At 40.0% G+C, this 24,296-nt stretch overlaps 1 protein-coding gene across 2 annotated transcripts in view; it reads left to right on the top strand.

Moving 5' to 3' along the window:
* The first annotated feature begins 774 nt into the window (after nt 1-774).
* pacsin1a (protein kinase C and casein kinase substrate in neurons 1a) overlaps nt 775-24,296 on the top strand; it is a 33,873-nt gene continuing 10,351 nt past the window's right edge. Inside the window, exons 1-2 of one of the 2 annotated variants that reach the window (XM_086276292.1) lie at nt 775-932; nt 22,005-22,134. In XM_086276292.1, coding sequence (XP_086132418.1) covers nt 22,075-22,134 — 60 coding nt within the window. In that variant the 5' untranslated portion in view covers nt 775-932; nt 22,005-22,074. Of the gene's footprint in view, nt 933-16,329; nt 16,576-22,004; nt 22,135-24,296 lie in introns of those variants that run through there. The other variant, XM_086276291.1, reaches the window with a different exon arrangement.

The raw sequence follows: 24,296 nt of genomic DNA, 5'->3' as shown, positions 1-24,296 counted from the left end.
GAAACTTTTTGTTTGTAATTTTTATTTGTGATTGTCACTAATGATGAACCAGCTTAAGTATTTTCCTAGTAGACTTCACCACATTCTCTAAAAAAGGTGTCCAATATTACCTGTCTGTGGATCAGTCACTGGTTTTCATTACTATATTTACTATGACTTTGGTCATTTTGTTATCATATGACGTCATTAAGGAAACAGTGTTTTGTTTTGGGAATTTTTTTGTGTGTGTGTGCACTCATATAAATCAGCAGGTGAATAGATTTTTCTTGTGTACTTGAAACAGTGGATGAGTCAGTGGGCTTGTCAGGAAGCCAAAGCACAAAAACACTCCATCCCCCTCCCTTGCAGCGTAGTGCAACGTGGGCGTGGTTTAAATGGAAGGCGGTGATGCCATGTCATACCACGTGCTTTCCCTATTGGTTGGGAAATGGAAGTTACATTTGGGGGGGTCTCCTCATTTCTTAAAAGCTTATAATTTATAAATGTGATATTATGCGTATTAGAATTACTTACTACTGGCTAATAATTCCATAGGTAATGGTTTAATTCTGATTTTAAAAATGAAATAATAAAAATATATCAATAAAAATGATTCGAGGGTGTATATCTAGTGTAAATTCTCGTAAGCCCACGTGGCCAGTGTTGGGAGATGGAATTTAAAAGCCGTCTTTTCCATCTTACATTTTCTCATTCGTTTCCCTTCTGTCTATTCCTGTCGTCCATTGAAAGGAAAAGCTGGGCCATCCCCCTCGACGCATGCCTGTGCTGTGGAGCTCCCCCTTGCTGCGTGCATCGTGATCTCGTGGATGCAGCGTCTTGCAGAGAACGCAGGGTCACCTTCTGTCACTGCAAGGGGAAATACTGAATAACTTGCAGTAGAGGCTATCGGGCAGTAGTGCACCTCAGCGGCAGCAGCAGGAGCAGCATCTCTGGTAAGTCAGTTGGTGTGTTTTGCTCTCTGTTGATGCCACATTGCTGCACTCGAAAGAGAAGCTGAGCATCCTTTTCGCGAAGGGCGACGCAGAGATAAAGGAGTCTCGCATCCTCTCCTGTCATCTGGATTAACTCTGATCCCCCTTCTGCTGCGACACTTGCCAAGTATTACAGATTCAGTAACAAATTTTTAGCTATGCATGCGTCATGTTACACGATGTGCCGTTGTTTGGGAACACCAAGGGTGAAGATGACCATCTTGCATCACCTAGAATTACTATTGCACGCGTTACCCACAAGCGAAACTGTATCATAGAGTCGTATATTATGGTTTTGCACCGTCAAGCTAATGTGCACCATTCCCTTCAAATTAGAGGATGGTGCAGGCTGTTTTTTTCCACTCTGCAGCTCTTCCTATTGCCCCACTGGCGGGCTGAGCAAAATTGACCCCAGCGTGCCAATTGTATCAGCAATGCAATACGGTTTGCTTAAATATTCTACAAGACATTAATACGGTTTCCATGCCAAGTACACTATTGCGGATGAAGACAGTAGCCAAGACTAAGACAGGATTGCCATTTTATGTTTATTTTCCGTGCGCCAAATTGGTAAACAAGACCAGGAATCTAAACTGCGTCGATCAAAGAAGTCGTATAATTAAGTGTTCTATCTATATGAAGGGTGCTTTGATGTGTGCTTATAAGTTGCATAGTAATCAAAAATCGCCTCGTTCTGTATTTTATGGTTTCTTGGCGAAATGGACGCAAATGCTCATGAGAACACTCCGCTCTGGCGTTATGTAATTGGTTGTCACAGCACAGCGAGGAGCCATCTCTAGCGTCATTGTTTTTCTCTCACAAACCAACAGCACCACAGAGGAGGAGCATCCTGTTTTCTACATGGGATTAGGTGCATGTGGTCTTTTAATCATTCATCAAATCTGCTCCCGCTGAAATGCATCCAGGCTTACAGCTGACTAAAGCGTCTCATAGTTATGCGTTTAGCAAAAGGCATGTTATCTTGTGCTGAGATGTGCCGATGATGATGAGGAGGAGGAGGATGATGATATGTTGCAGGGACTGGTTAATGGAAGCTGGGGCATCACATTCCCAAATCGTGTAGCTCCTGTTCCCCCCTCTCTTCAACCAAAGCATCCATTCCTGCCTAAAACCATACAGCTAGCTTTTCTGTGAGACTGCATGATTGATTAAACGGCTAACTTGTGTTTTGTTGTTGTTGTTGTTTGTGGTGGTGGTGAGGGTGTTCATTTAAATGAAATCCTCTAGAGTTAAATTCTTACGGTGGAGTAGCAGATGACAGACAGGTCACTTGTGTCCCCTTGCCTGTTTTGGAGCTGTCCCTGGTGCTGAATTTATTGTTTGCTGGAGTGCATTTCTGTCAGCATCCAAGGTGCCCCCAAGAGAGCTCGACACTAGGCTGCAGAGACGAGATGATGATACTCTCAGGGGGGTTAATGCAATTGTACTGCAGAAAGGAGAGTTAAAGAGTACCTGCTATTTATTAGCAGACTCTTAAGCTTTCACTGTCGAGACAAGTTGAAAGTGTATTGCTTGGAACTCTTGTGTACTTCAGCAAACTATCTATCTATCTATCTATCTATCTATCTATCTATCTATCTATCTATCTATCTATCTATCTATCTATCTATCTATCTATCTATCTATCTATCTATCTATCTATCTATCTATCTATCTATCTATCTATCAAACTCAGTTAACAAAGAATGATGGATGCTTTAAATCCATTTAAGGGCCTGTAAAATCCATATGTTTGCAGGTAAGAAACCTATAGTTTATCTATAGCATGTCATATATAAGGCACAAAATATTATTTTAAAACAGTCCAAATCATTTGAATGGTTTCACACATATTAAGGCTTGAATATGAGAGGAGAAAAAACATTTTCATTCAACTTTTAGCGAGATATTGCCCAGGTATGACGACATGCACCAAATGCAAATCAACTTAATTAGAAGGAAAAGTCTGCGTTAGAATGATATCCACAATTTGTGATGTGTGTGATGATGTTCTCTCCAATAGGAATTTTTGAAATACTCATATATATGTGTGGTAGACAATCTTGTTTGAACAGGCTCATTCTGTTGTTGTTTGCTGTGTATATTCAACACTGTACATTTTAGTTCTGAGAGTTAAATATTGACAAAATGATATGATGATGAAAATATGATGACACATTGCGAGCTATGATAAAAATAAATAAAAAGACAAGCTTACAAGCAGAGTAATTCCACTCTTTAAATCAAGCTGCTTTCTTTCTATTTATGTGAGCTGTTAATTCAGAGATTATTCCGTGTCATGTTGAATTTCTAGAAATGTTTGCCCGCGCTCACTTCCGATAGTGTTTACAGTGTGTCTGCATTACTGTTCACCTTCTGTTTTCATGCTTGGCTTGTTTTGTTTTTGATTGTGGCAAACATCCTCCTGCTCAGGAACTATGTGTTTGAGTTTAATTATGATTTGCAATCATGTAATCAGTGGCTTGATGGGTGGTTTTCTTTAACCATTAACAGAATAGTTGTTATGTGAACATTTTATCAGGAATGCCCGTGCAAGCTTAACTAACAGTTTTAGGAAGTTGTTTTTAGATTGTTTTTAATCCAACTTTTGGCCTTGTCTGCAATGACTGGGAAAGGATTAACACGAGCGTGGGATTTATTAGTTGCATTGCAGTTAAAGCTATTGTCATTTGATTGTTTGTTCCTCTGTTTAATGTGGAATATCTGACATATGGGCTCTACCGCTCCCAATGGAGGTTTGCTTTGCTAAATGGAAGGGGAGGATCAATACAGAGTACTGCTGAATGCATTCCATGCCAATTAAAGGGAATTCGTTTTACTTAAAACAAAGCAATTTGTTTTCAGATGAGCTTTTATTTCAGTCAGTTTGTTTTTGATCTTTTATTACAAAATCATGACAATTTGTAGGCTAATGCAGGAATGGGTGCCGAACACTGATGCATTCAAATAGTCTGAAACGCTGTTCTGTCGGATCTGTTTCTGTCTGTTTAAATGTCTCACAAAGAGATGCTGTTGGTGACCTTTTTGTTGTTGTTAGTCTCCGGTGTTTCTGGAACAACGTAGGTGTGGGAAACAGGACAACGTGTGAAATAGTGGGGCCTTCTCTAATGTGTTTGCTGATGAAAGGGTTAAGGGCTGTTGTTCCTCTGTGAAAAGAAGAGATAGTGCTGTCTGACAAGGTGTGAAAAAAGAGCCAATGTAAGAACAGAGAGTCTGAAGGGCAGCCGGAGTGTCTCATTTCTCTCCGTGCAGAGGAGGACACACACCGGGAAGACTCCTGTCCTTGGCACAAGATTTATGACATTAGAGATTATCAAAAACATCTGCGGTGCTTTTCACACCACACAAGGATTCTCATTTTGTTTTTCTGAAGCTCTTTCCATGACTATGATTTTTGCTCAAATCCAGAGATATTAAGAAAAGCGAGATGCCATCATAGTGGAGTTGATTTTAGTTAAAGAAAAATTAGGAGGAAACAATTTTATCACACGTGTACATGTGAACAGGATGAGAAACACTACGCACATATCACTAGGTAACATTATTCTTGTTTATCCTGTGGTGGACCCTAATGAATTACATCAATGTTACCCGGAGTTGTTCATGCAGCGTCATCACAACATGTCGGCGTTTGCCTCCTCTGAGTCATCATCTTGAAGCCGTGGCTCACCCTGAGGCAGAGCATAGGCCCCAGTTTGTGTCGTGATCTTTTGGGCATTTCAAAATGGAGTCCTGGTGTGCACCTCCAGCGCACGAATCCCTGGAGTTTTATCAGTTCTGGTATGAATGGTTTCTAGATCAGTGGGTCTGTTGATGTTTTGATTAATAAGTGCATGGATGCAGAAGGTCGGGTGAGAGGGCTGAACACTAGTGGGTGTCTTCCTCATAAACATAATCACACAGAGAGAGAGAATAGGAGAGCCACATGTTTTTCTGTTGGTCATCTTAACTTGATACTATGTTTTCCGAGAGCAGTTGCCTGTTTTACACTCACTAGCCACTTGGTTAGGTACACCTTTCTTATACTGGCCCATCCTTTGGCCTTGAGAACTGCTCTAACTCTTTAAGGCAAATATTCAACAAAGTGCTGGAAAGATTCCTCAGAGACTTTGGTCCATGTTGACATGATAGCATCACACGGTTGCTGTAGATTTGTCAGCTGCAAATCCATGATGAGTGTCCACCACATTCCATTGAGATCTGGTGACTGTGGAGACCAATTGTGTAGAGTTAACTCACTGTTAACATGTTCAAGAAACTAGTTTGAGATAGTCGAAGTTTTGTAGCATGGTGTGTTGTCCTGCTGGAAGCTGCCATCAGAAGACAGGTACACTGTGGTCATAAAGGGAGGAACATTACCAATAGGGCATAAAGTGTGCCAATAATAATAATTTTTCAATTAGAAGACTTTGGAACTTGAGAAATATAAATACTCAGTTGAAAAGCACCAGTGGTCACAGTGAAGTGACCATGAATCAGCATTTTATAAGAATTTGAAGCATAACCAGCAGACTGCTTGCTGTTAGGCATCGAATAGAGCTGGCATTTCTCAGGCTGTTTCATTTGATGTGTGGGTTGCTTCATCACTTCTCTGCCTGAATTCAGTCGACCCGTCCATTACCTAAACTGCTTATCATGGTCATGGGATGCAGCAGCTCAGCTGAGCACACAGTGAGGGGTACACACAGAGAAAGATTCAAGCACACTGTGAAGCACAGATGATTTCCAAAAGCAATCACATTTTTGAAGAAAAGTAAAGCTGAATTGAACTACTTATAGCGTCATTGACATTGAGCATTGAATATTTTGGTATTAAAGACAAGGTGGCTGTACGATATAAGCACGATAGCATGATGCTGGAGCCAAGCTTACTGTTATTTTAATTACTAAATAATTAGATCTGTCAGCTATGGTGTTCAGACATTTCAAAAGGCTAAAGTCACATCCTCAAACTCTGTGATATTTCCTTACACCAGAATTTATTAAATGATTGAAAGCACCAAATTATCACATTTCAAGTTAGAACCGGTGGACTTTCAATATTTTGCTTGATAAATGGTCAAATGTTGTCCATTAATTTCCTCTCTGTGGAAATATTGACTGTGCCTGCATTAGCTGAAGCTTCACTTCTGTTTTTAATTATTAAGGTTTCACACTGGGTAGTAATTTGCTTTTTTTATATTTATACCTGGAAAAAAAAATACCGGCAAATGCCAAAGGAATAATTTGTGCATGGAATAAAATGATCTACTGAATGAAACATGTCAAAAATATGGTTGACCCTGATGAAGGCCACAAGCCGAAACGCGTTGGTCTATTATTAAAGATGTTCATCTTCCCTCAAGTGTTGCTGGAGTTCCTGCTTCGTGAAAAATATAGTTGAAAAAAGGTTTTAACACAATCTCGCTTACGTTATACATTGTTGTAACAGTAAACTTTGTTAACCTTTTTCTATAAAGTTAAACAGGCATACATGGAAAACAGCACTTTTTTAAGCTTGAAACTTAAATTTCAAAATAATATGAGTTAATTAGACACTGATGTAACCTGGGAAACCAACTCGGCTAAATTGGTGCTCAGCATTGTTTTTTTCTAAGACTCAGCATTATTGTTGAATTTTGTGTTCTGTGTGGGCCTGAGGCAGTCACACGTGTCAGTGACAGCAGAAAGACTTCAATCTGTAAAAAAAACAAAGCTGAACATATAAATTATCATTTGCATCAACCGATCCAAACCATATTGCAGATTTCACACCAAAATTAGTCATTTTTCCACACACCATTTTCATCACAGTTTACTATATTTGACTAGATTCTAATCATCCCAGCATTAATTATATTCAGCAGGTGGTGCATTAGTGGTTAAAGTGTACAAAAGAAACTGGTATTATTAAATATACCCCATTGCTCTATGCAGAGTTTTATAATCTCTCCATAACTGTGATAGTTTAAACTGAAACCCAGATAATTTCTTAATAACCTTCTGCCATAAAGGTGACTTCTGTTTTGACACACCTGGGGTTGATTTTCATTTATATTCCAATTAGGTGAAGTAGCAGCACTTTAACCAGCTTCCTGTTAAAAAAGAAAAAGAAAAAAACTCATGCTTTGTTTTCCTGCAGGGGACCGACAACTATCTCTCTCTTAGGTTTATGGAAATCTGACCTCCCATTGGTGGAGAAGGTGAGTTGTTCGTGTTTGTGCCAATTGTCCTGTGTGCTGGAAGCTAAGTTTAATCTGAAGATGCGGATGGATGTCAAAGGGACGATGCCGAGCACAGACCCACAGATCTGAACAGTTTTTTTTTATGTATAATGCTAAATGCACCACTTGAGTTAATTAATAGCTCTTTGACACTGGTGTTAATATTTGATGAGACTGTCGCAGCCTTTTTATGGGCAAACTGAAGGTCAGGTCATCTTTGTTGCTTATTGGAGACTTTTAAATTGTATTATTCCGTAAGTGGTGCACTTTGTGTCGTGTACTGCATGATTAGATGTAGGATTACAATGCAATTAAAGGGTTGGATTTCCGTTTCCTAGCTACTCCAACAATCAAACTGACTGACTTGTACTCTCTATGGTAGCATTAATGTTTTGACTCAACATATTCTCGTGTTCTTTTCTTAGAAGAGATTATCTCAGATTTTATTTTTATTATCTCACTAGGAGTAGATTTCCCCGTCTCACAGGAAAGACTGATTACCCAGGAGGAGCTATTGATTTTCCTTGTTTGATCTCTTTGTTCTGTGGGCATTGGGACAGAATTTCACTGCGCCGGGGAGGTTAAGCATCTGTTTGATGAGCACAGTCTGGTGTTTGTATATGCAAGAAGGCTCATCGGAACATGATGGCCCAGCTCAGAAAGGCTTCTCCAGGGATGTTGTGCAGTTTGGACTAAGTCAAAGCTGGGTCAGAAGAACCTATATAGATTGTTTTTATTAGTAAACAAAGTATCCTGGAATATGTAGCACACATAGAAGATCATTGACACATTTTTTTCTCATTCTTTCATTATACCTGTTAGCTTTTCTACTTTTTCCCATTTAAACCACGCTCTCTTTTTCAGTGTTACTACCGTCAAGCTACATTTTTGCTTTGTGTCAATTCTTCTTATATGATTTCTATTTAATTAACTGCCTTAAATTAAAATGTCCCTATTTTGTTCAGTATTTCATAATCAGGAAGTGACCTACACCATAGAAGACTTTTATAAAACTCTATCCAGTCTGTATCCAGTCATTATTCTGTCTGTATGGGCAAAATGGATTCATGTTACTCACCTGCTGCTTCCTTATTCACAAGGGGTCACCACAGCAGGTACCTCCACATGTTTGATTTGGCAGATTTTTACACCAGATGCCCCTCCTGACACAACCCCAAAGGGATTTGTGTCTCCTCCTGATATCAAGGTGGGATCTTTTGCTTGTTAGGTGAATGTGTAAACCACTAGCATTAAAGCCCTAATCTTCTTTATTCATTGTATTGTCTGATCTCAGCCACACCCTTTAGCAATGCCTGTAAACCTCTCCTAATTTCAGATTTAAATTTACACTTGATCACTGTTTCCTGCTGGTGGCAGCTACCACCAGGATTCATATTTTTCTTTCTTCCACATTTAGCAACCACCAGTTTTGCCTTGGCTCATAATCAGACATAAACATGAAGCACTTTGTGAGCCAAACTGGCAATGCTTGTTGTCAATACTTTTGATAAACATTAACAGAAGACAGTGCTATGTGCCAACTTTAAGCAATCATATTTCAAACCACAGCTGCTGTTTGCCATGGTCTGAAATTGTGAAATCTGATCAATTAGTTAGATTAATTACATTTTTGTTTCACTTGACAAATCACATTTTTAAGTAGTCAAACAGGAAATGAGCTGACTCTGATCCAACAAGTCGTGGTCTAAATTTTTGCAACTCAGGTCTGGTTTGTGTATCAGATCTTCAGTCCCCAGCTCTCTGACTGGACACATGGGGAGATTTGTGAGTGTGTATAAATAGGAATGTAAAGTGATTACACAGTGGACAGTGACACATCTCTGGATAAACTAGTGTTGCTTATTTTCTCCTGTCAGTTTCCTGCTGATATGATTATAGGAAAGGTCGTTTCAGTTGCACTGTCTCTGACTACAGATGCATTTTAAAACTTTAAATTAAATTCAAAGTCTTTCGAGAAGCAAATCCTTTTACTCAGTTACCCGTAGTGAAACACATCTGTGCACTTTGGGGGCCAGAAACTGTTGTTTTCACCCTCCATACCTTCTCTAGCCCCTCTGTGAGCCCTTGGTTTTTCTCAAGCTTCTCATGTTCCTTCTTACTGATCTTGCTATCACTTGGTATAGCTATGTTATGTGCATATGTAGCTTGGTGTAGTATGCATCGTCCTGCATATTATTCCAGCCACTGGGTTCTGGGGTCCCATGTATGCCCTGCCTGCTAGTATATTACACCCTGCTGTTATGTGCTGGATTGTCTCAGGGGCATATTTGCACAGTCTGTACTTGGGGTTTTCCCTGGTGTGGTAGCCCCCAGTGTAGCATCCCTGGCTGAATGATGGTCTCTTATACTGATGCTTCACAGAGGTTTTATTGGAAAAGTTTTCATTGAAACGTTCAGTGAAGACACCGTAAGAGCTAGGAGCAAAACAAAACCAACAATATTACTACCATAACATCAAAATATCAAGGAAACAAATTTCTCCTGCTAACATATAGCATACACATCAAATTTACATCACTCAATTCAGGCAGTGCAAAGGTTAATCTAGTCTTGCAGTCTTGTGTGACTGCCCTATCTACTAGGAGCTGGGGTTTTGCACTTCTGGTGATTCTGTTCTGGTGTTCCTTTCTGGGCCCTGTTCATGTATTGAGCCATGTGCCTGTTCATCTTAGCTGGTATGATGTCTGACAGAAGCTTCCATGTTGTTCTGGGGCACGTTATTGGCCAGTAGTTGGATGGGACCAGTCCCTTCTGGAGATTCTATAGGGATTAGGACTGTCCAACCTTCAGTTAGCCATTCAGAGTGTGTCTCAGCCATTCAAATTGCTTTTTTTTGGTCCAGCTATCAACAGAGGGTCCAGGTTTCCAGCTTAGCCATGATCTTTTCTGTGAGGTTAGCTGCTTTCACATTCAACGCCTTAAATGCATGAGGATATCTCCCACTGATGTTCGGGCTCCTCCTTCCTTTAGCATTGTGTTGTACCTCGTCAACACACTATAAACACACACACACACACACACACACACACACACACACACACACACAGTATTGTTGCTGTTCCTAGTGCTGTACTCTTCTTCTGGACAGAGGTCTCTGATGTTGTTCCTTGGATCTCATGGAGCCGCTCACCCAGTTGTAGGGGTCACTGCATCGAGTGCTCCGATTACCACGGGAACTGCCGTTGCCCTTGTCTTCCACACCATCTCTAGCTCCTCTCTCAGCCTTGAGTATTTTTCAAGGATCCCCATGTTCCTTCTTCTTAATGTTGGTATCATTTGGTATACATCTTCCTCTGTCTTCCTCTGCTTCTGCACCATCACTATGCCCCATTGTTTAGCCATCTACAGTATGCCCATCTGTATCTTTCTCTCTCTCTCTCTCTCTCTCTCACTATACATATATATAGATAGATATGGTTTATCAAACTTGAAGTATCGAATTTAAAATAATCTGCAGCACACTCACCCTCTCTGTAATAACTGCACCTCCCACTCCCTCTTCTCACAAATGCACATAGACACATACAGACATTGGTTTGAAAGGCAGCCCATCAGTATTCAGAGCAGCATCTGGCAACTAAATGATAAGAAGGCGGAAAGCTGGTAGGTTTAAAGAGCTACATTCCCAGATTGATTATTGCCATGCTTATTTATTCACTGCCTTCCTCTGTTTCTTCTAACTGCCTGGACATTAGCAGAAACTGGACTGGAACCAGAGGCCTTCATCCTCTCTAATGCAACATTCAGGCACTGCTGCATGTCTGCAGTTCATTTCTTCATCACACCCCATGACAACATGTCTGTCTCCCCCTCCTCGACTCTGTTCTGCTTCTCCTGTCCATCTCTCTTCGCCCTCCCCTTGTCGTTTTCCCTCTTATTCACCACTGTCACCAGGAGGCTTGTGGCAAGAGGCTTGATAGTTACATAACCACTGCAGCAGTGCTCCGGACACTGTGATAAATCACAATGCTTGTAGCAAATGTGTGCTTGTATTTGTGTGTATTTCTATATGGGCTGACGAGTGTGAAATGAATCCTTCTGCCAAAAAAGCATTTGAACACTGGAGACCTCTGGGAGACCTTCATTCAGTTGTCCCTTCCGATCTGCAGACGATGATGAATTAGAGAGAAAATAATGAATACTTGACCCCTACAGTGAGGAGATCCTCCAGTGGCTGTGTGCAGTTTGCGGTCATGGTTTGGGTCTGCTTAACCAGGAAGGGTTACTAAAAATAAATAAAGCTTTTCTCCATTCTATGGGAGTAGTCTCTATCAGGACAATGCCCCCCACTAGCACTCACTGAATGGCTTGCGGAGGATAAAAATGAATGAATCGTTGCTAAGGCCTCAGCAATCACTGGACCTCAACTCAATTGAGCATCTATGGTGGTTTTAGGATCAACTAGTTAGACAGTGATGTCGCAACACAGAGGAGAGGACTCGAATGCAGACACCAGGCACAAACCCAAGATCAAAATCCAACCAACTTGGAGAACCGTGAATAACCACTGCATCACCACGACAACTGTGGACATCTGACTGTCAGTGTTTAATCATTGTGTAGTATTTAAGTGCTTGGTTAGTGGTTGATTAATTCCCTTTTTGAAACAGATATTTTTCTTTGCTAAAAATATTGTTAATAGCTTTTGTTTCTTTTGTGCTTTGCAAATTAGTCTCACTGAGAGAGGCCATTACCTTCTCTCTGTGGTGATATTGAAACTACGTGCAAACGATTGAACCCGAATCCTGTTTTAAACTGTTTGAAACTGACACACAGTTGGCTGTCATATAACAGGCAGCATTGGTATGTCAGCATCTACCCCTCTCAGTCCCTAACAGCTCCATGTGACCTGTAGATGGCAATAACCTCTGCCCTCCCTGTGGGTGGGGGAAGAGAGAGAAAAATTCCATATAAAATCACTGTAAAATTGTAATAATTCTTTTGCATTAGTCACATTTCACTGCTTAGGAACTACTGTGTGAGCTTCTGTTCCGGTAGCTGAACAATAAAAAATCTGGCTGATTCACACTATTATGCACACAATAGATATTGATTTAAAATCATATAATCCATCCAGAAGTTATGCAGAAACTGTATTCTTGTGCAATAGCACAGAGCACATCAGATAGCTGAGTCATCCCGTGCATGTTTGATGACCCGTGCAGCTACTCTGCACAAGCAAAGGCCAGCAGGGACTTAGATTTTACTTCATAGTATGTAGCTTCTGGGATCAGATAAAGAAATCTGAAGCTGGTGATAAGTAACTGCTCTGCGGTTATGAACACAAATTAATTGGAAGAATATTTGATGAGTTTGATGCTGGTGACAGATTGAAAGCAGCATTCTGTTGCTTCAGGGTATAAGAGTCAGGTCTGCCCTCATCACAATAGGTTAGGATGAAGCAGATTCCTTCCTTCATTACTTTCTGGTAGTTATTTTGTCCCCAATAGACAAGAGATATTTTGCTTTCTGATTTTATACTTTCTGATGAAACTATGAATGAAACATTGCTGGTGTTTAGCCACAATAAGAACACGATAGGGTCGATATAACCTCAAAATTTTATTGGAGTAATTCAAGGACCTTTGCAATGATGATATTATGAAATACTATGAAATGTTTTATCTTTGACTGCAGCTCAAAGGCAGCAGCATTAATTAGTGCAAACAACATGAAGGGCATTTCTGTCCTTCTTTTCCAATTAGCGACTCTCATTGATGGCAGACTACCTCATTCGAAGTGTGAATCTATTGCCTCAAGGTGCCAGCAGCAGCATTATAGTGCAATAGTAATGACCAAGCATTATATACAGTGGCTCAGTATAAGTCAAATGTAAGTACAAAAGTAACCTAGGTGGTGTTTTTCAGTTGAAATGTGAAGTAGAAAAGAATTGTTTAGTTTCCTTTGTAACTCTTCAGGATCCTGAAAAATATTGTCATCTAATAAAATTAAAACCTGAAAAATATTTTCTACCTGGGATATTCAATCTTGGCTTGAGTGCTTTACCCGGTGGCTTAAAGCACTCCTTTACCACCATGTAACTTCATCCACTGTTTCTTCTTTATGTCACATGTAGTGCATTTAGCAAGTGTTCCAGCAATGCTCGGTGGAGTCATTGTTTACATTGGGGTTGTGCATCACTAGAATTGCCTCCTTAATAGCCCAGTTGTGCTTGAAGTAGAGAAGCAAGTTTGTTGGTACCAAGTGTAGCAGAAACAGTATTCTTGCATATTTTTTGCCAAATATTGGCTTTTGGTGAAGGTTGTTGAAGTAGCTCCTTTTTAGGTATTAAATAATCATTGGGGGGCATGCGTTGTTGTTGTGCCCGACAGGAAAGGTAAATGACATTGTGATTTGACACTGGCTAAGTTGGCTGGCTAAGACTATGTTTCTTCCAGGCTGAAAAATTGTTGTTTCTAGAAGAGTACTCCTAAAGAGTTTATCTTGTACCATAATAAAGTTGATACTTGTGCTTTATTTTATTTTGAAAAATATGCTGATAGCTGTTAATTCAATTGTAGTTCAAGTCTAGTCAGTTCAATTTGATTGGTTATGAGAATCAGAATCCTTTACTAATTGTGTGGTTAGAGTTGCTACAAGACAATAAGAACAGTAACAGACTGAACTAAATTAAACAATATATAAATATAATTAATTAAATAATATATTTACAAGGCTTACTAAACACTCGATTTGATTGCAGTTTTAGTTAGTTGTGTGAAATGAGAAGAATCGGTGCGATAAAGTTAGATCTCCGACTCGTGAATAATGCCCGTTATCCTTGTAAATGACAGAAAGTTAGCTCTAAAGTTCCACAATGTAAATAAATAAGTAATTGTCTTTCTATAGCACATGTAAAACCAAAGTGCTTTACAATAAAACATAAAGGTGTTCTTAAAAAGTCATGCTAAATACACTTATACTATATACATTAAATAACACAATAACCTGTTCAACCACAGTTCCAGAGATTAGCAGCTTCCAAAAGCTTGACAAAATAGTACATAGTTTCACACGGTACACTAGGTTTACTAATACTAAATTCTGTTACAGTAAAAAAGTCAGTTTAGCAAAAAATAAACACCAGTAATTCCACATCACATCTGACTTTATTCCTGGAAAAATCTGCCACTTTAGCTATCTAGCATTGGCACTGTCAGTGACACATAGCTGAATCTTTTTCAGTGCTCTTTCCATTTATCATATAGCCCCAGGATGGATACACTATATAAGTATAGTGTGCCATTGCCAACATTTTGAGCACTGTGAGTACACAGCCCACGTATTCCAATGTACCTTCTAAGCCATACTTGTCAGTGTCTACATACTTAAGCTTAAGATATGCATTTTCAGACAAAGCTCCAGTTTTGCAAAGACATCAGCAATGCAGTAGCACAAGTCTGAGTGATGTTTACGTACATAAGAACAAGAATTTGTACATAAAAAAATGTTTGTGTAGCTCATCTCTGTCATAATTTTCCTCCTTTTCGTCAGAAGGAAAATTCTGTTAATATTTTGCAGTTTCAGCTGCTTTTTTTTCCAGTGGCCATGTTAGCCGTTAGCCAAAACAGTGGAACATGAAGGGTGTTTCATCCCCAAATACTGCTGCACACTCCCCATTTGGATCAACATGTCAGTTTACATTTGACTCTCCTATTCCATGCTTCAGCGAGCGCTGCTAGGGCTCACAGCATTTTATGTTCAGCTGATGAATACGAAATAAGACTCTCCTCACCTTCCATCCTCGCTGGTTTTTCCTCCCTTCCTGTTTGTCTTTCAGTCTATTGCTCTGCCTTGTTTTGCGTGCTGTTTCTTTAAGGTCTCTTCTCTCCATTTCAGTTCAGTGCACCACTGGTCTCCTCGAGTTACCCTCTTGTGTACACTGGCGCTAACACTCAGGGACTTCCTACAACTTGGCTATTGGATGGACAGCTGACAGAGCGTCACTGAACCAGCCTTCTTGCTTTTGTCTAAAGCATCGGTCACATGGCTGGCTTATAACGACAGCCTCGGCTGTTACGACGTGTGTGAAGTCTGCACTAGGCAGCTCTGTCTCCTGGCAACATCCACCAGCCTGCTTATGCTGTGCTGCACCGTGAGATGAATCACATCTTTGTACCGTCAGCTGCCGTTCTGGCTCCGTGGCTCTCTCTCTATTTCGCTTGAGAACAGCCTAGCTGCTTGACCAGCCCCTCACTTTGTCCTGACCGTGCTGTACTTTCTCCCAGCCTTTGTCCCTCCTCATTTCTCCTAACACATCCCTCCCTATCTCCATCTGGAGCTCCATCTCCTCCTCTTCTCTTCTCCTCATTCTCAGTCCACGTCACTCTCTCTCTCAGTGAAAGGCCTCCCTTTCTTCTCATGCGTCCTCTTTTACTCAGTCAGTAGAAGGGGATGGCATGCTGAGCTCAATCAAACACAGTCAACAACCATAGTTTAACAAAAACCAACTGCATATGAAAACACAAGCTGCTGCTTTTATTAGTTTCTTCGATTTAAGATATTAGTCGTTTTTATTACTGTAGAGCGCGAAACTGTTACTGAATTCATTTCGGCTAACCAACTTTGCCTTTCTGAAATGCCATTGTCTATATTCAGAGTGGAAAGAGATGGCTTGGTAATGTGCTGGAGTAAAGTTAGTTCATCTCGCTGAAATCTTCTTACTGTAACAAGCTTACATGTTTGCTGTGGTTCCCATTCAGTGCTTTAAAAGGCTTGTCAACACTGGGCCTTCTGACTGCATTAAGAACATTTGTGACACTTGGATCAGCAGTTTTCTTTAATTCTCTTGGAAGCAGTTTCTGCTCATGAGGTACAGGCTGGTTTCACGTGTGTTATGTTACTGTAAACAGGAGTGCTGAGCCATGGTGTGTCAGCAATGCATTTGTAATGCTGGTAAAAGTTAACTCCTTGGGAAAAAACAAAACAAAACTGACAAATGTGGAGTCTCACAATAGCGCTGTCCTGTTGGTGTACAATATATGTTTCATCAACAATAAATTCCTCTTCACACTTCTCGTCTTTCTGTCTCACTTGTCCTACCCGCCTCTTTGCTCTTCTTGCTCGTGAACTCCCTCCCCCTCTAAAGCTATTCAAATGGCACACTGCGGGATTATCCCTCAGCCTCTGAGACACGCTGGTTTGGTCAGACTTATCGTCCTCTCTGGGTTTACTTCGGCCACAGAGGTCAAAGCTGCAGAAATAAAATTTGCAACATATCGTTTATTGTTTTAAGAGCTGATGTAAAGGACATATTTGGACTACAGTTTAAGGAGTTTGCTGTTTTAAGGAGCTGCGCTGTGTTTTCAAATTTGGATATTGGTTTTCTTTTTTCTTTTGCAGTGATGGAGTCAAACATGGTACGTGAATATGCAGAAGGCTGGATTGTAGCACTCAGTTATGTCCTTTTTTTGTCCACAATCAAAACAGGTTTCAAAAACATTAAGATTACAAAACGGATTGCTTTGTCAGCGGGTTTTTTTGTTGTTTTTTTCAGTGTGTGGGTTGTTTGTGATTTTCAATTTGCAAGACACATTCAAATGGATTTGCACAAAACAGCTATTATTGTTGTCATATTTCTTTGTGTGTGTTGCTATGCTTTGGGTGTTAAGTTATTATACAAGCCTTCATTTAGCACCATCTGTACCAAGCTTACCATGATGCTACAGTTTAGTTTTTTTCTGTAACATTCCTCCCAGTTAAATCACAAGGGAATGAGAGGTGTGTTCACAGCCACTCAGGTGGATTAACCTCAATAACTGGAGTATAAGCCCCTCTGTCTCTTGGGACACAGAGCACTCTCACAGTGGACCAAAACTGTGAATTTTCTGTCATGGATTCTCTTTGTGCTGCTGGACCTTCTAAGTTTACGCTGATGACGTTTGAGTTCTTGGGCATAAAATGTTCACCAATATCATTTTATTACTTTCTTTTTGTGTTTTGTTTAATAATTAAACTCACTTCAAAGTTCTTGCCTGTCATAAATACTAAAAACAATGCCTCAGACATTTTTGACTACAGCGACGCTCCTGGATGTCTGAAGGAATTTGTGAACATGCTTGTGGAATTACCTCTAATACTTTCTAATCATTAACATTGTGTAATATTGAATTAGTGTTCCATGTTTGGCTATGAGGTGGGACACTGGTATTGTGCCAGAGCTTAACTGGCTTTGATGTCACTAGGTATTGTAGTCACTGATGCCAAAGCTTATTGGGTGACTTGGCTGTGGGACAGGGTGCTGGACCAATGGCCTTTCTTGGCTGCTAGGATTAAGAACTGCTACTTTAGGGCTACTTAAATTTTGAGCTGCATGAGGTTGTCTTGCATCATAAAGTTGACTGTTTACAGTGTATGGATTTAACTTCATTAAACATAAATGCACGTTTGCATGTTGATTTAGAAAGTGAAGTCTGCCCTTTTGCTCTTCTTGTGTTCATATACGGTGCTATGGAAAAGGAATTTCCCTCTCACACGATTCAAATCATCAAAAAATGTTAGTAACAGACAGAGGTAACTTGAGTAAATACAAAATGCAGTTTTTAAATAATAATTCAATTTATCAACTCTGTCCAAACCTAACTTACCCTGTGTGAAAAAGTAACTGGCTGTCTCACCCTTGACAACAAGAATTGCAGTCAAGCATTTGCAATACCTTGCAAGTCTTTCACGTTGGTGTGGAGGAATTTTGACTCACTTTGCAGGATGTTGTAATTCAGCCATGCTGAAACGTTTTTGTGCATGAATGACCTGTTTACGTCATGCTATAGTATCTCAATCAGGTTTAAAATCTAGAATTTGACTAGGTCCCTTCAAAACCGTCATGTTGTTATTTCTCTGAGCCATTCAGAGGTGGAATTGTTGGTGTGTTTCGGATCATTGTCCTGCAGCATAACCTGAGTGTGCTTGAGCTTCACGACATGAAGTGACAGCTGGACATTGTCCTTCTGGATTTTTAGGTAGAAAACAGAATCGTTGATTCCATCAATTACAATAAGTCGGTCAGCTCTCGAAGCAGCAAAGCAGCCCCAGACCATCACAGTTCCACCACCATGTTTGACTGTTGTTATGGTGCTCTTTTAATGAAATGCTGTGTTGGGCTCTTTTGTGACCTCCTAGATGAGTCGTCAATGTTCTTTTGGAGTAATTTTGGTAGGCTGACCAATCCTAGGAAGATTCAGTTCTGTTTTAAGTTTTCTCTCTTTGTGGATAATGGCTTTCATCCTGGTTCACTTGATTCACAAAGACGTAAAAATGTCTTTATAACTCTTTCCAGACTGATAGATGTCAGTGACTCAGCTGTTTGAGATCTTGGTCTGATGTGCTGCTTTTTGAGACCTTTTAGCCTACTTAACTTTGTCAGACAGGTTCTATTTAAGTAATTTCTTGATTCAACAAGTCTAATAGTAATCAGATCGAGATGTGGAACTAAAAAAGTACACATAGGTCCAGGTAGGTTTGTATACCTTTTTCCCCGTAATCAGTGAAATTGTTCTTATGCATCCAGATTATCTTTGTCTAATATTAAAATTTGTCTGATCTAAAACGTAAAAGTGTGAAAAATATGGAAAAAAAACTAACAAACAAGGAAGTGAACAAATGCCTTTTCACAGCACTGTATGCATGCATGCATAGCATGAAGATGGTTCGCTGAAAAGGACTAAAATGATTACATGTCAATTCTAAACTTGGAATTTAGCACATTTTTAAAAAGTTTAAAGTGTCAAGCCTTAGTTGAGCATTAAATGTGCTGATATCTGGAATTTCTTATCTAACAGTGAAGCTACCTCTTACCTAGCTGTTCTCAGTTAGGCCAACCCTCCCATTTACCATAAGCTAATGACAGTTAAGCTAAGGGCATGAGGTAATGGTTCATGTGCGGACATCAGAATATAATCAGTATTCTCACATGTCAACGAAAGTGCTCACAATTTCCAAACATAAAGAAAGGGGATCTTGTCAGAGATTGAGTTCCTTGTTTGTGACAAGGACAGAGGGGTAATTGGAGTCTTTTCGTTGTCATGGACAGCATTCAGTTATGCTGGGTGTGGCTGGCATCTATTGTAAAATACTAAAAGTCCTTGTATTTGTTGGGCAAGTGGTGAGCGTGGCTGACATATTTTCTCTGTGTCACATGGACTGACAGAAATGGAAGCTGTCCTCAGTTTTGAGAAGTGGGTTACTGTGGGTGTTCCCCTGCTGATCACACTTTTCACAGAAAGTACTGCAAGCTGTACAATATCACATAACATACTGCATATATGGGAAAATCGCTGGTGGAACTTTACACTCCTGTCTCATATTCCTCTACGGCACAGGTGTCGAACTCCAGGCCTCGAGGGCCGGTGTCCTGCAGGTTTTAGATGTGTCTTTGATCTAACACAGCTGATTTAAATGGCTAAATTACCTCTTCAACATGGCTTAAAGTTCTCCAGAAGCCTAACTAATCATTTGATTCAGGTGTGTTAAAACAGGGTGAGATCTAAAACCTGCAGGACACCGGCCCTCGATGCCTGGAGTTCGACACCCCTGCTCTAAGGCATCTGTTTTCCCAACCAGTTTAAGTCATTAGCTGTAATAAAGCTGATTCATACTCAAAATGACAATCATGCTAATGTAATATTTTTCTTTCTTCAATATCTTTATTATGAGGGTGGTTAGTCAAGTCTTTGCATTTTTTACCATTCGTCTTCTACGTTTTGGCAAACACACTTTGCATGTCAATGCATTAAAAGCTTTGTGTGTCTTATTTCACAAAGTTTATCCCCTATTTTAAGGAATACAAGCGGCACTGACTGAACAAACTTATTGGTGGTAGTGCTTAGGCAGTACTTTTTTTTTCTTGGCCTTGGATGGGAAAACATGAAGTATAATGTCATGTCTATCTTGAACCACTGCACAGGTTTAACAACATTCAGTAGTTCTGTAAGTATTTAAATTCATAAAACAACAACAAAAAAAAGCTCAGTATTCCTGTGTATATATATGTGCAGTTGTGAAATGTGTCACTCACTCAGAAAGAAGACATTGCACCTTTTTTTCCCCTGGAACTGTTCGCTGCATCTGAAAGGCTCAAGTTGTCTTCAATCCAGTCTGTGACAGTAAAATTGCTAACTCCTAGAATAGCTCTGTTGTTTTGCAACCAGCAGAGAGTGCACTCTTGATAATAGTCAATGAATGAAAGCCTTGACTGCAGAAGAGCCTCAAAGACTGGCGTAAGCCTGGTGATAGTAACCAAGGGCTTTGATGAATACAGCTTGGCTAAATCAGTTATCTATCGTCTGTAGAAACACTGACTGAACTGGCAGCAGACTCAGTCACGCAGGGTGCAAATGTGTTGTTGAACTCCCTGATAATGTGTTCATGTCCAGACTTTCTGTGAAAAAAAAAGTTACTACTGACAATCCTTTCCTTGTATGACTTGATCTTGTGGTTTGAAGCCTATTATTCCTCTCACAGGGAAAATTACGTTGTTTATGTTGTTAATATAGAAAGTGAGGTCAGGCCAGTTCAAGTCGAGCCAAATACAGAAAGCTGTTTTTTATGACTCATTCCAAGGATGAAGGTTGTTGCAGGAATTAATTTGTTCTTGACAGCAGATGGAGGTTGAAGGATGAAGCATGAAGGGCTAGGCTACTGTTTGAACATAATACTCCTTGTGATGCAGCCAGCTGCAGAGCGCTGAGTCAGTTTATTCTCTGAAATGGCCACAACTCATCCTTCATCTGCTCTGACCTATAGTTAGCATACCTAACCATCCAACCCGATATCACAATAAAGCGTGTATCACGTGTACCACCATGTCCAATTCATGCTTTGCCTCTCTCAGGTTGGACTGTGCAGACTAAGAATCAATTAATCACACCCTTCCTTAATAATAATTTACAAAACTCTTTATCATTTTAATTAAAAGTGTTAGTAGTGTTAAAAGTTGTGTTTTGCTCTGTTGGGCCACATACAGAATTAGATAATAATTAAATCCACTGTAATTATAAAGACCCAAGAAACCGTGGCAGGGGAGGCTATAAATTTCATTGTCATACCGGCTGTTGCAGCGCTATGAAGAGCTCTCTGTCAAAGGAAAGACATTAGTCATGAGGACAAAATAGATTAGGTTTCAAACAGAGTTCAATACCAATATAATGGCCAGCAGTTTCTTCTGCTTGCACCTCTGTGGTAGGGTATTGAGTGAATGTCAAACAAATAAATATCAATCACCTTAAATACTTGAGGAACTGTGTTATGTACACCTTACTATGCAATCAGCAATCAAACAACTTAATTAAAGAATGCATTCAGATGTATAAATAGGAGTGTTGATCTTGTTTCCATTCTATTTTAGGGCGTTAATTACATGATTCTATATTTACACACAAGGTGCATTTCCAGGCAGCTAAACTGTGTAACTATGTGTAGTGTGTATGTGTGAGACAGCTAATTCTCAGATTTAATGTGTCAAAGGAATGGGGGTTTTCACTGTGGAAGAATCGAGGTGTGTGACGCTCCACTCACTGTGATGTCTTTTCTAGGACACACCAATCTAAGAACCCCCTTCTCATTCCTCAGGGCACAGTGCTGCATGCATGGCGGAGAAGACTATTTTTACCTCATTATTATAAACGTCTCAGATAGACACCCTACCTTGAAAGATTCTTTTGAGTTACCAGGAAAATAAATTGTCATAGTTTTGTTACACTAAGTCCAGCTCGGCCATGTTTTTAACTAAAGTTTTTGCTTTCTTGTGGTGTCGCTGTCTCTCATTATTGTTGTTCTCTTTTGCCTTCTTCAGTGCATGAGGAACCCAGCTCTTCTGCAGAGGACAGGTTTAGTCATTAGAGTGCTTCGCTTCATCCAGGAAAATGTCTGGCTCCTACGATGAATGTGCAGGTGGTGACGACACCATGGACAGCTTCTGGGAGGTAAAGCCACCGTCATATCTGTTCTCATGGATTTTCAAATTGTACCAAAACCTCTCACCCTCCATTTCTATTGATTTGGCTTCTGAAATCAAGCAATGCTATCAGTGAAATCATGAAACTGTTCTTAGAAGTAAATGCGTCACACACATCTTAATGAGGCTGTTTGATATCCATCCCCATTGAGTTTCTAGCCAGAGGGCCACTTGTGATGTCCATTTTAAAGAAGGGTTTGATGCTTTTTGCTTTAGTGCCAAAAGTTAAATTAGACTCTCTTATATCTACCCATTATATACGCTTCATCATCTTCGTATAGTGGAAAAATACTGATGACTTCAGTATGGACTTCAAACCCTGCAAAAGAGGGGTCATTTTGAGCAGTAGTTTGATGACTGCTTCAAAACGCCTTCGTCTAATATGATGGAAGTACAGCAGTCAGAGCGCTCAAAGTACTCAAAATAAATAAGCAAATTTATTACACACAAATTATGAAGTATGAGGAAAAGTAAGGCAGGTTTGTTTATGAACCTTTCACCAGCAAGGGAATTCAAACTGGCATGCTTAAGGCAAAACGTAATGCATTAAGACAAGCTGTAAACCAGAGAGCAAAGTAATATAGGAGGCTAATTTGCATTTTAGCACGGTGTGTTTCTTTTGCTCCAAAGGGCATCATAAAAGTTTCCTCTTTATGAACAGAAAAACATTTTTAAATAGCATTATCATAAGATCAAATTTTAATACTGAGGATAAAGTCAGTAGATAAATGTTAAGGACATTAGCATATTTCCTTGTGGCCAGTTTCATAATAACTATTTCTTTGCTGAAAATCTAAGAGTTCAATATAAATCTGGTAGAGACACTTCCTCAGCATTTTTTGTTTTGTTATTTCTCTATAATAGTGAATCAAATTTGCTTTAGATCATACAAACTGTGTTAAGGGTTACAGTTAGCCAAGTAGTAATTTTGTCCCCTGGTGGAAACACAACTGTGTGTGTGTGTGTGTGTGTGTGTGTGTGTGTGTGTGTGTGTGTTTGCACTTTAACCCCCCCAACTTAGTGATAATGAATTCCCTCAGTACAGAGTCTTCTTTGTGTTGTGGCTCTTAGCCACAGAGACTCAGACAAAGAGCCTCAGTCATCAGCCTCTCTGAGGCAGCCTTTCACCACATGCACCTGCCTATATCGTCTCAATACTAGCAGCACAGCTAGAGTCAGTTTATGGTTTATCAATGCTATAAAAAATGCTGTATCCTCATGTTTTGTCATCAGGAAGGCTTGTGTTTTATCCACACAGAATGGTTTTGCGGCTCAAACAGAGGGGCTCAGGTGTGTTTTCATGTGTACAACCAGTACACCAACGTGTTGTTGTTGGTGTGACTTGGCAAACTGTCACATAGGACAAAACTCATACCATTAAACACCTGTCTCATGGCCTCCCTGCAGCTACCATCTCAAACAGTAACCAAACATGCGTGCTCACGTCAGGACCAATCAGAGTGCAGCTTTACAGCCAGCGAGCATATCAGAGACGCACTCCATGATCTGTGTTTGTATTATGCTGTATATGACTATGTATTTATACCTATTCCACACACAGTCTGTCATATTTCTGTCTTTACTTTGTCATCTATCCCTGAGTATCTGACTGCATTACACCTCTCAAGAGGATTAAAGCAGCTACCCACACACATACACTCACTAAAACACATTCATCCACACACACAAACTCAAGCCCGTGTCATTGCATAACTACACATGCACAGGCACTGGTAAACCCCTCTCCCTTCATCATGCACCATGAGCACACCCCCCTGCAGGCACAAAAGAGGCGGAGCCGCTCAGCCTGGCACTGCTTTTTTAAGGTAGTCCAAGTTAAGGGGGTGGGATGTAAAAGAAAATGCAATAAAATAAACATCGAGGTAGCATAACAGCTTTGATATTTTTAATTAAATAATGAAGTTGGCCGGAGCTTTCTGCTTGGATGGAGTAGCATATTGTATAATGCAATAAATGAAACATACACTCAATTGTCAGTTTATTAGTGAAACTGTGTATTAAAGCATGTTTTCTTTTGAAGACTTTTTATCAACTCTCCAGATTAAAGGGCATCCCTAAATGCTGTTTGGATTTGCTGTAGTTTCTGTAATGCTGCTGACACATTTTGAT

Source organism: Aulonocara sp. 'chitande type north' Nkhata Bay, linkage group LG20 (genome assembly GCF_057382095.1).
Source record: "Aulonocara sp. 'chitande type north' Nkhata Bay isolate Kocher_YH1m ecotype deep benthic linkage group LG20, A_spYH_male_GT1.1, whole genome shotgun sequence".
NCBI lineage: Eukaryota > Metazoa > Chordata > Actinopteri > Cichliformes > Cichlidae > Aulonocara > Aulonocara sp. 'chitande type north' Nkhata Bay.
Note: the sequence above shows the minus strand (reverse complement) of the source record. Positions and strands in the feature narration are given on the sequence as shown.